The 12,429-nt window shown below is 36.9% G+C and overlaps 1 protein-coding gene across 2 annotated transcripts; it reads left to right on the plus strand.

Moving 5' to 3' along the window:
* The first annotated feature begins 5,727 nt into the window (after positions 1–5,727).
* On the plus strand, positions 5,728–12,403 carry LOC128207538 (uncharacterized). Of its 2 annotated transcripts, none has more exons than XM_052910519.1 (3): positions 5,728–5,836; positions 6,528–9,376; positions 9,557–12,403. In XM_052910519.1, the coding sequence occupies exon 2, from the start codon at positions 6,552–6,554 to the stop codon at positions 9,357–9,359; it is 2,808 nt and encodes a 935-aa protein (XP_052766479.1). In that variant the 5' UTR covers positions 5,728–5,836; positions 6,528–6,551; the 3' UTR covers positions 9,360–9,376; positions 9,557–12,403. The 2 variants fall into 2 exon arrangements, with proteins under 2 accessions (XP_052766479.1, XP_052766486.1); XM_052910526.1 differs by having other exon boundaries at positions 6,528–9,372.
* The last annotated feature ends 26 nt before the right edge of the window (positions 12,404–12,429 follow it).

Below are 12,429 nucleotides of genomic sequence, written 5' to 3' on the forward strand. Positions count from 1 at the left end.
GACGACGGGAGATAACTCTATTTGACTAAAAAAGGGAAATTCTTTTGTCAATAAAGTCATTATTTCTAAATATTTTTTTATAATTTTTGGCTACAATGCGTATAATCATTATATATACAAGATTATTAAAAATAAAATGCATTAGAAGGTGTCTTTCGGTAACTTTCATGCGTATTTCGGTAATTTTATCCGTCTTTCGGTAAATAATCGTATTTCGGTAAGTCTAGGGACCCATTTTAACTGATATAATGATGGCATGTAAAATTCGCACTAAGGGTCAAGAAGCAGGAAATCTACTCAGAGGTTACACACCACCATTGCAACAGTGCCCGTACACACATCCGGTGGAGCTGTGCGTATCCGCACACCGTTATTTTGTGGCATTTCGTTGGTTAAACAAAAGAGAGACGAGAAAATTGTCAAACCTTTTTTAGATTTTGGTGATGATAATCTACAGACGTTTTGAACAATGGAGAATTATGTAATGCACGACAGCTGACCGAGTCAGGATTACTAGTCACAAGGTACAATGTATATTTCATCGCAGAACTTAAAATAACAATTTCAATTATTTTTTTGTTCAAAATATAGTCAGCGGCTAAGCGTTTTATGAAATATAAAATGGTGAAAAATTGAATAATTCCCTATTTTTTTTTTTCGGTTCAAACTTTTTATACCAACTAGACACTATTGAACCATGCTGTAATTCCCATGCACATAATGTTGCTTACAACTTTGCTGTTTAAAATGTATACTATTATTATCTTGAACATTTATTCTTTGGAGGACTAACAATTATACACTGGTATTACTGGCATTACTGGCAATTTTTTGTTAACATTAAAAGCGATGTATGTAAACCTTGTCGCGCAAGTCAGAACAAGTCATGGCCTTACACAAAGATTCAGATGTTTAAAGGGAACGCGCCAGGGTGATATTTGTAGTCCTCTGATTTTTGTTTTGTATATAAATGACCTCTGTACATATTTAAGAGATCACTGCAACTCTGGAATCTGTGTATCAAACGAAATACCTGATATACTAACGCTAATGTTCGCTGACGACGTTGCAAACCCAGCTGAAACAGTAATACAACTTCAGCGGCAAAATAATACAATTAAAACATTTTGTGAAGACACCGGGATGACAGTCAATGTAAATAAAACTGAGAATATAGTATTCCGTAACGGTGGACCTCTGCGAGGCACGGAAAAGTGGTCATTCGGTGTTACGCCAATTAAGGTTGTTTCATTTTATAAATACATGGGCTTGATATTTACTCCAAAGCTGTCATGGTCCAAAGCCTTAAGAAAGTTAGCTATGCAAGCTACCAAATCGGTTAACTGCATCCAAGGTTTTCAACGTAAATTTATATATCTTAACTATGCTGAAAGCTTTAAAATATTTGATTCAATGGTGAAACCTGTATTACTTTATGGATCCGAAATATGGGGTACAAAATATTCACCTATAGTAGAACGTGTTCAGATTCAATATTGTAAAAGGTTTTTAGGAGTGAATATGTCTGTCAATAATGATGTTGCTCTTGGGGAATGTGGTCGTTTACCTCTTTTTTTGGACTATACATGCAGATTTATAAAGTATTGGTGCAAATTACTTATTATGCCGAACTATCGTTATCCCAAAAACTGTTATTGTATGTTAAAACGGCTAGATGACATAGGTAGGCGAACGTGGGCTTCTGAGGTTAGGGAAACCTTGTTTAAATTTGGTTTTGGCTTCGTATGGGTTAGTCAGGAAGTTGGCGATATACAGTTATTCATTGAAACGTTTAAATGCCGTGTATCGGATAGTTTAAAACAAGATTGGTATCGTAACATAAACGAATCTTCCAGATGCCAGCACTATAAATACTTTAAAACTCTACTCGATGTTGAATACTATCTTAGTGCAAACTTTCCGTTCTATTTACGCAAAAGTATTGCAAAATTCAGATGTTCTAGTCACAAATTTGGTATAGAGACTGGTAGATATCTAGGAATTGTACGTGAGGATAGACTTTGTGCCTTTTGTTTTGACAATGGCATAGATGTAGTTGAAGATGAGTACCATGTTTTCATTGAATGCAAGAAATATGATATAATACGATGTTTTTACTTAGGAAGTATAACAACTGCAAACTCTACAGTGGAAGTATTTCATAGCAAACTGTCATGTAAAAATTATAACACTTTGTTAAAGACATGCCAATTCATTCATGCAATTATGAAAAATAACTAAATGTTGATAAGTTTCTATAATATTGTTAATATTGTTATATAGACATGGAAATGACAATGGTATTTTTGAATGACATTGATGTAAATATGTTCTGTAATATGGGCCGGTGGCCGTAAATTACTTAATAAAACTTGAACTTGGTATATCAACTAGCGGTAACGCGCGCGTGTAAATTGGCCGTCCAGCCGGGAAAACTAGTTGATGTTATCATTGTATATAGTGCTCTAATCCATCTTACTTTTTGTAATAGTCTGCAAGAATATAAACTATATGCTTTTATTCCCAGGCTGCCAGTTCATTATTGTGCATTGTTATGTTATGTATGTGTGTTATTCATGTCGGAAAACAACTCATTAAACTAATGTTGTTGTTTTTCCATATACCCGACATTAAATTAAGATTATTGTTTCTCCCACCTCAGATAAGTAGATCCAATAATTTAACCATGCTAGATATTCTTTTCTCCCACATCAGATAAGTAGATCCATTAATTTAACCATGCTAGAAATTCTTATCTTGCCCACGGGCGAAGATAAAATGCCCGTATGGAACTTCTTTTTAATGGTCGCCACATTGTAATTACCTCCCTTGTTGAAGACTGTCATCTGTAGCGCATCATGGAAACCTTGTCTTGTGGCAATATTAAGAACGCTAGTTAATTATTTCTCGCTTCAAATGTCACCAGAAAACAATTTTCACGCACCTTTCAAGAAATAATGCTTCACTATTCTTAGAACTATTTTAAGACCAATTAGACCATTTACATACTCTGAATCACTGCGCGAATATCCATGACAACCACGACTTATCGCATATCCGTACGCAATTATTTTCACTAAGCACAAAAGAGTTCCAGCAAAAAACAACATTTTTACTTAATTTTGTTTAACTGAGGTGGGAGAAAAAGCATCTACCATAGCCGCTCGTGTAAGATAGGTTCATCCCGACCCTCGCGCAGGGTGTTTTGCGGAAACTCGGTAAACCTCGTTTCCGCAAAACACCCTACGCTCTGGTCGGAATGAACCTATCTTCCACTCTCGGCCATGGAAGATACTTATATTCTCCCACCTCAGATAAGAAGATCCAATAATTTAACCATGCTAGATATTCTTATCTTGCCCACGGGCGAAGATAAAATGCCCGGATGGAACTTTTTTTCATGGTCAACACATTGTATTACCTCCCTTGTTGAAGACTGTCGTCTGTAGCATCAAGGAAATCTTGTCTTATGGTAATATTTAGAACGCTAATTAATTATTTCTCGCTTCAAATGTCACCATAAAACAGTTTTCACGCACCATTCAAGAAATAATTCTTCATTCTCCTTAGAACTATTTAAAAAATACCGATCTGACTATTAACATTAACTAGATCACTGCGCGCATATCCATGACAACCACGTGCTATCGCATATCCATACGCAATTATTTTCACTAAGCACAAAAGAGTTCCAGCCAAAAAATACATTTTTACTTCATTTTGTTTAACTGAGGTGGGAGAAAAAGCATCTACCATAGCCGCTCGTGTAAGATAGGTTCATGCCGACCCTCGCGCCGGGTGTTCTGCGGAAACTCGGTAAACCTCGTTTCCACTATAAACACCCTACGCTCGGGTCGGAATGAACCTATCTTACACTCTCGGCCATGGAAGATACTTATAATCTTGCCCAGGGCCAAGATAAAATGCCCGTATGGAACTCCTTTTTAATGGTCACCACATTGTAATTACCTCCCTTGTTGAAGACTGTCGTCAGTAGCATCAAGGAAATCTTGTCTTATGGTTATATTTAGAACGCTGATTAATTATTGCTCGCTTCAAATGTCACCATAAAACAGTTTTCACGCACCATTCAAGAAATAATGCTTCATTCTCCTTAGAACTATTTAAAAATACCGATTTGACTATTAGCATTAACTGGATCACTGCGCGGATATCCATGACAACCACGTGCTATCGCATATCCATACGCAATTATTTTCACTAAGCACAGAAGAGTTCCAGCAGAAAATACATTTTTACTTAATTTTGTTTAACTGAGGTGGGAGAAAAAGCATCTACCATAGCCACTCGTGTAAGATAGGTTCATCCCGGTAAACCTCGTTTCCGGAAAACACCCTTCGCTCGGGTCGGAATGAACCTATCTTACACTCTCGGCCATGGAAGATACTTATATATCTTGTGAGGAGGAAACGGTTTCCGGCACGGGCGTTCATAACATTACCATATGGCATTTAAATGGCAATAACTTTTTTTTATTTGCTTTTTTAACGCCATGAAATATAAAAGTGACATGATTGACATATTTTAGAGGCAATAAAGGAGTACTTGAGCACAATTGTCATGATGTATAAATTGAATAGTCGATACTTGTTCGATATTCATTTATGCCGTGTGTGCACTGTTGATATTGACGTGTAAACTTTCACTGGTCTGTGCAACGTCTCGAACATAAGTACATGTATTACTATTAAACGTTTGTATCATTGCGCGCTACGCCACTCGTGAAATATTTACCTTTGGCACCTTTGAATCTGTACACGTGTTTCCTAAATCTGACCGCTTATTTGGACTCATGCTTTGTCATATGCTACTGAGTACTGGTAGAATATTTTCTATACGCTTTTCAAGCTGTCTAATGAAAACAATGTTGGCTGATTCTTGATCTGTCATGATGGTTCTAACATAACTAATATAACTAATTGGAATAATTCATCGTGGATGGTGGCTGCACCCTTTTGCCAACCTCAGATAGGCCTGTTTACAAGAATGTCCCAATTTTACTTGTTATTTGGAAACCTTGGTAATGTTTAGGAAATGTTTAAGTTACATCATAATGCAGCGTGTTGCAAGAACCATCCTCTAGCAGCTTTGTTACAACATGCTTCACCTCTAATATTAATCTACTTCGAACCCCTTGGTAAACATCCTAGCTATAATTTTAAAACTAGCTACATTGTAATTCCGTGACTGATTTGACCATTTTCACATTATAAGGCTCTGTATAATTATTCCTCAGGCCTAATTTCCGCGAAAACAATGATGAAACAAGAGCCTGTAGTAGCTATAGAATGTAAAAGGTGATAATTACTGATTTCATTTCAATGTTTATGTATTGTTTTAACGTGTTTTGGGCTATGATAAATTACAAATGCATAATTTATAAATGACAATACTGCATGGTTAGTTTATCAAATTAAAGCTTGGACCTATATTTTGTGCTGCTTCATTGTGCGCATTCTGAACCCCTCGGCTATTTTATCTGTATGCCTGTACATTAATAGAAGTAGATGTAGTGTTTTGGCTTGTATTTATTGATCTAAGTTTAAATTGATTGCGAGTGAAGTGTATTATTACAAACATAATTATGATTCCCAAGAGTTAAGTGATTAAGTGTAACCGCTAAATTAAACTACTACGCGATCTACTTACAGCGTAGTTAAAGTGTACCGATTTCTGACAGTAAACCGTCCATATACATTCGAGGTTGTTTTCGATAAAAATGGCCGAGGAGCTCCGAATGCGTTTTGCGTTCATTTCCGGATCCGTACAGTATTACTGAAAACGAAAGTAGTCCTGAAAACAGAACAAAAATGTTGTAAGTAATCAATATAGCTTTAGCATACTTCGTTGTTATGTCAACAATGTACCGTAGATATTATTTATTCTGGTCATTCGGGGTCAATCAATTTCGCTTCAGTTCACGAATATGTAGAATGTCAACTGGTGTACGACTTATTAAGGACTGAAGAAATTAATTTCATTGAAGGTTTTTGTTTATGAACGCAAATTTATGTACTGCAAGCATGGAATACTTATACGTGCCAACATGTTCAAAACATTCTTAACAACTACAAATGGCAATTCCTTTTTTGGCAATGAGTTCTATTTTAGGCAGGTATTGAACAAGGAAGTAAATTGAAGTCATTTTAAGATATGGAACTTTGTATCTCTGCCTGTATCTTGTGTATTATGTGTCACGAAAAGCGGAGGGTATTTGACATTGTTCACTTATAATTAGATAGTTTTATGTAATTATTTATTCCTTCATAATTTATCCATTTGTTCGTTCGTTTGTTTGTTCGCTTATTCCCTTCCTTCCTTCCTTCCTTCCTTCCTTCCTTCCTTCCTTCCTTCCTTCCTTCCTTCCTTCCTTCCTACCTTCCTTCCTTCCTCCCTCCCTCCCTCCCTTCCTTCCTTCCTTCCTTCCTTCCTTCGTCCCTCCCTCCCTCCCTCCCTCCCTCAGCACTGTACTAACAGCAATATATAAATTTATATATTTATTGAAGGTAATACTACCCACGATATCAAGTATGGCGGAACAGGACGTAGAAGGGGAAATAAGTGGGGGTGACATTGAAGAGGGCGTCAACGTGATAAACTATGTCCGAGGAATCATTGCTTCACAAAACAAAGAACATTTTGACAAAATCGTCAAAGCAGTTGCAAAAGAAGCTACGCAAGAAAGACGATACAAACATCTGACGGAACTTATGAAAAGTTTTGTCAATGTGGTTGCTTTGAACCTTGGGTTAGGTCTTAAAGATAAAAAGCAAGTTATACGCGTATTTCTGCGAATGTGGAATACACCAGAGCTCGCTTCTCTGATAATGAAAAACGTTTATGACGAAGACAACGATGAAATGGACGAAGACAACGTTCCTTCTGAAGTGCATGAGCAAGGTAAAGATGCTGTCGATCTGTATGTTAAAGCCCTCCGCGATGGAAAGGAGAAGATAAATAGAATCCGTCTGATGGTTGTTGGAATGTACCATGTTGGCAAGACATCACTCGTAAACAACCTTATCAAAGATTTTCGAGGTAAAAGACCGCCAAACTATCCAGACGGAGAACAATACCCCCCAAGCACCGAGGGCATTGAAATGCATCGTTGCAGGATAAATAATAAAGGCGATTGGGTGCTTGACAAACAAGAACCAAAACTCGAGAAACGTATTGAAGTGGTTGTTGAAAGCTTATTTTCCAGTAACGAAACTTTAAAAGGCGAACCGATGGACGTAGGTCAGCCCGACCAACGAACTACATATGAACGACATGAAGAAATAATACCAGAGCCAAATGATGCTGGATTTATCACAGAACATGAAGTCAAGAAAAACATTGAAAGAAATTGGCCTTTACATCAACCCTACCTTGATGTCATAGATAAAAGAGAGAACAACAAGCAAAAACAAAAGGAATTGCCCTTGGAAGAGGAATTCGATTCTGAAAAAAAATATGTATACATTTGGGATTTTGCTGGGCAGAATATTTACTACACAACACATCACTTCTTCCTCAACAAAAGATCAATTTATCTGCTATTGATGGACATGACAAAGGACCTGGACAGTCGTGTAGAAGAAAGTGATGATTTCTCGGGCTTGATGCATAAAGGGTTTACCTGCTTGGACGCATTTAAATTCTGGCTGAATTCTATACATTTGTACAGCTCGATGCAAGATCAAGGAGAGGTCGAACCAACAGTTATATTGGTTGGAACTCGAAAGGATAAAATGAATTGCAAAGAGGATGAAAAAGAACAACGGAAAGATGAACTATTTGAGAAAGCTCTAGAGTCGTTTAAAGAAACGCCAGCTATACTGGCACATATCCACAGACGAAAATTTCTTATTAACAATCTAGACAGCAACAGCGAGGATATACAGAAATTGCAAACAGAGATCAAAGAGTTAACAGAAAAGCAAACGTCGTGGGAAGAAACAATTCCCGCAAAATGGATTCAAATAGAACAAGCTCTAAATAAAATGCGCGATGATAAAATGGAACTGGTATATATGAAAGATGTGGAAGAGGCATCCAAACAGAATGCAGTGCATATAGATAAAGAAGGACTTGAGCTTTTTCTAGGCACCCAACACATGCTTGGAAACATTTTGTACTTCAATGAACCGACGATGAAGGATTCGATCATACTTTCTCCAGAGTGGCTAATCGATGTTTTCAAATGCTTCATTTCCCACATCAGCAACAAGAGCGTCCGGAATACAGCAGAGTGGGCTGATTATAAAGAGTTTGCTATACTGCATCCAGCTGTACTGAATGAAATCTTTGAAAACAGTCAAGTCAAGATAAACCAGCATAGAGATGATGTTCTTAAGTACATGGAATATTTGGACATCATGGCCAAACCGTTTTCGTTTGAGCAGATTCCTGAACAAGATTGTATGGATGCCTATTCAGAAGTGGATAACCTTGCGGGTGCCAAAGAGGTTTTCATTCATAGCGATTTGAATACGAAAATAAAGGGCTGTTATATTGTCCCATGCAGGCTTCAAGCAAAGCCAGAAAACCGCCAGAAGCTTGTCTGTCGTGAAGGGAGAAACACTCCCGTATTGTGCTTTCGTTTTAAAGATAAGTTTATGCCACCAGCTTTCTTTCACCGATTGTTAGCCATCTGTATTCAGTCGTATGAAGTAACGAGAGAGGGGGGTAGGTTTCTGCTATTCAATGGCCTTGCTGTGTTCAATGTAAGCGATTCCGCTGTTTTGACAATCTGGTACGAAGAATACGTGATATACAGTAGAATGACATTTATTGCCACTACCATCGAAAGTACACTGTGTACGCAAATCAGGCACCGATTGCACAAAGAATTGATGGCAATCCTCGGACTTTTACCACGCTCCGAGAAAATCGCCATGTCGAAACCATTTGAAGAGTTTATCCAGTGTCCCAATGTTTCAGAGCACAACAAAGGTCTTTTGCGAGTGAGTCAATTTATATACGACAAGAGCATAACTTGCTCAGGGTGTTCCACTTTGCATCAAATTGACAGAAAAATCGCTTTAAACGAATGGTATAAAGAAACGTACAACCTGTTACAAGAGGAGGAGTGGAGGCAGCTTGAACGAGTGCCAAGCGAAAGGGAATTGGTGAAAATGTCAGAAGAAATTGGGAAAGATTGTTGGCTTTTCGGCATTGAGATTGGGATTCCGTATGTGGACATGCAAAATCTGCGATCACAACAAGATTGTAAAGACAATAATAAAACCTTCATTTTCATGTACCTCATGAAGTGGAAAAATGATGTTGAAAAGAAAGGGCACAAACCCACGATGGCTTTTCTTAGAAAGGCCCATTTGGCTGTTCGAAACTAATAAACACAATTAAGTAGGTATGAAATATGAATATTATAAAGAACAATTAGGATGTAAAATACATTTATCTCGATATTAAATGAAATTCGAAAGTTGTACTTAACAAATTTTGTAAATACGACATGAATTAAAACATGAATTCACATTTGAATTTTTAGCACTGTATTATTTCAATTATTGTCATAATTGTTTTTCAGTGTCGAGGTCCCCCTCAGCTTACCCGGCGGAACATGGAAGGATACTTCGTGCGAATATGAAAAGCTGCCTTGTACAAATATATTATAAAGTTCAAAATTTATGACAATCGACTTTAATTGTATAGTAGAAATGTACTTTAGTTGTCTAACGTGTAACTATAAGTACATGTATCAACTCTGAGCTCTGAGTATATGAACAAACGCATGAAAAAAGTCGAAGGTAGCAAATGTTCAAATATGTGTTAAATAGTGTTAATAGTTTAATTCCTTTTTATCTGAAAAAAAAACAACAATCACGCTTTTAAGAAGTATAAGACAACGTGATAGTCTTTATGCTGAATTAATGTATTTGAAGTGATTTTTTTTATAAACATATGCCTGTCGGGTTCACACGAGATCTGCGTGAGTGTATTCGGCACAACTGCTTTCTTCGTTGCACTTATTTGCACAACTTATCGCCCATGGTGGAATGTCAAGATCACACCCACAATGTCAAAATATCTGGCCCCAATATCACGAAAAAACTGAAGTCAAATCTCAATCTCTACTCATTTTTCCACATTGCAGTGTTACATTATTATGTGTTACTGTTTTAAGCTCTTTCTCTTGTGCATTACGTTGATTAAAATCATTGCTCAATATTCTTTAAATATTTTTTTATCTATATAGCACAAAGTGTACTTGTGTAAAACTCAAAAATAATAAATTTGACTCAAGTACAGTTTTTGCTCTCAAATATTTTAAATATATGCAAAGCTGTTCTGAGATCAAATGAGACTGAGATTGAGATTTGACTTAAGTATTTTTGTGATATTGGGGTCATGAATCATGCAAAAATGGATGAAAGTAGGTCATAAAACTAGTTCTAAATGGTGTAGGCTTATGTACAACATGTTTAGAAACGTTACTGTTATAGGTCTGTAGTAGCATAATATTACCGTGACAAAAATGTGTGTGCGTGCGTGGGTGCGCGATTGTGTGACCGATGCAAGACCATGAGGCTCCAGCTTGAAGTTCAAGGTCACACACTAATGACAGATATGAATATAACGTAGTGTTGAACATAGGGTACAGACAAGTGTGAGTTCAACTGAATTTGGTATACATCACCATAAAGAACTATAATAAGAACTCTATGTTCTAAATCAGCCACTATACATGTATGCTCATGATGCGATTCAAATATAAGTGGTCGTATCTTTGCTGTTATTTGTATGCCAGAAGTCAATTTCAATGTTTCATTGTATCCCATTTGTTTCACAGACATGTTCAAATTTGCATTTCTAAACTAGTATGTTATGTATTATGTGTTTTATAATTGTCTTCAACGGTTGGAATAATGATTGCAGTGGTTATTTTGCGGTTAGTTATTTAAGTTCAGTATTTTGAAGATTTTTATCTTATAACTAAGGTGGCATAGAGGTGCCATACGTGTTATATTTTATCTCATTGACACGACTTACGTATATTGTAAAACCACTTTGGAACTCATTTAAACAACTTTGTAAATCGTTTTTAGACTACTGACGTACCTCGTTTAAATGAGCAAATATTTCAGCACATATGTATAAATATACAAAAGTGTTGGGCCACAAGTTATTACAACGTTAGAAATCGGCCCTCCCCGTATCTCGTTAAAACGACTTAGTAAATCTTTGAAACAATTTGGTATCCTTTAAAACGACATGCGTATCTCGTTAAAGCAATTGTTTTCTTGTTTAAATGACGAGCGTATGTAGTTAAAACGACATGCGTATCTCGTTAAAGCAATTGTTTTCTTGTTTAAATGACGTGTGTATGTAGTTAAAACGACATGCGTATCTCGTTAAAGCAATTTTTATCTCGTTTAAACGACTTGCGTATGTAGATAAAACGATTGACATATCTCATTATGGCCAATCGGAATCGCATGATAATACTCGCGACCAGGCATTATGCGACCAGGCATTAAGCGCGGTAAATGGGCGATTATGTCGTTTAAACAAGATATGGAAGGCGTTTAAAAAGATACTTAGTGGTTTAACAGTATACTTAGGCTGTTCAAATCGTCAGTTTAAGTCGATTTAACGAGAAACTCAAGTTGTTCGCATACAATACACAAGTCGTTTTAACGAATTACAGTCGTTTTAACGCGAAACATTTTCGGTCATTTTAACGAGATAAGTAAACCCCACATGTCACCATTCTTTTTATATTGGTCATCTAACAATGATTATACATTTCATTTGTCTAGTATCAGTGTTTATGGGTATGGGTTGTGCAAAAATAAAAGGGGAGCCCCGGCACGGCGGCGTCCCCGGTGCCCGGCGCGAGCGCGCTGATGATCGTAGCGCGCGCAAACTCGGGTCGGTTCGGCCGCCGCGCGGAGCTCCCAATTTTCAACTTTCCAAAGACCCATTCAGCTACAACCTGTTTTGTGAAATCGAACAACTGATATGCTCGAGCGGTTGGCGGCCGTTTTATTAGCGCTGCATTGTGTGACCTTGCCGCCCAGTGCGTCACTTGAACTTCTCACATGGCCAGTCGACTTCACGACTTTTTATTGTTTTCAAGTACTTTAGAAAATGCCTTTCAGATCATTGCTATTTAGCGGAACATGTAGACTCATGGGTGTTAAGGTTTTCAAACATTTGACACCGTGACCATCTTTTTGAACAAATATCACCCATATGATCTTTATGACCGCATAACGACCTGTAAACTTTCTATATTGGACGAGTGATTATTCTTATGAAGTTAATGCAAATCAAAGCAAGATTGTTTGTATTATTATTTATTTTCACATTATTTATGTACATACTAACTAAGATGTTTGCACATAATCGGAATAAAAACTCTGACATCATGTACCCTATGATACGAGGTTATTTCTG

Source organism: Mya arenaria, chromosome 2, assembly GCF_026914265.1.
Source record: "Mya arenaria isolate MELC-2E11 chromosome 2, ASM2691426v1".
Lineage (NCBI taxonomy): Eukaryota > Metazoa > Mollusca > Bivalvia > Myida > Myidae > Mya > Mya arenaria.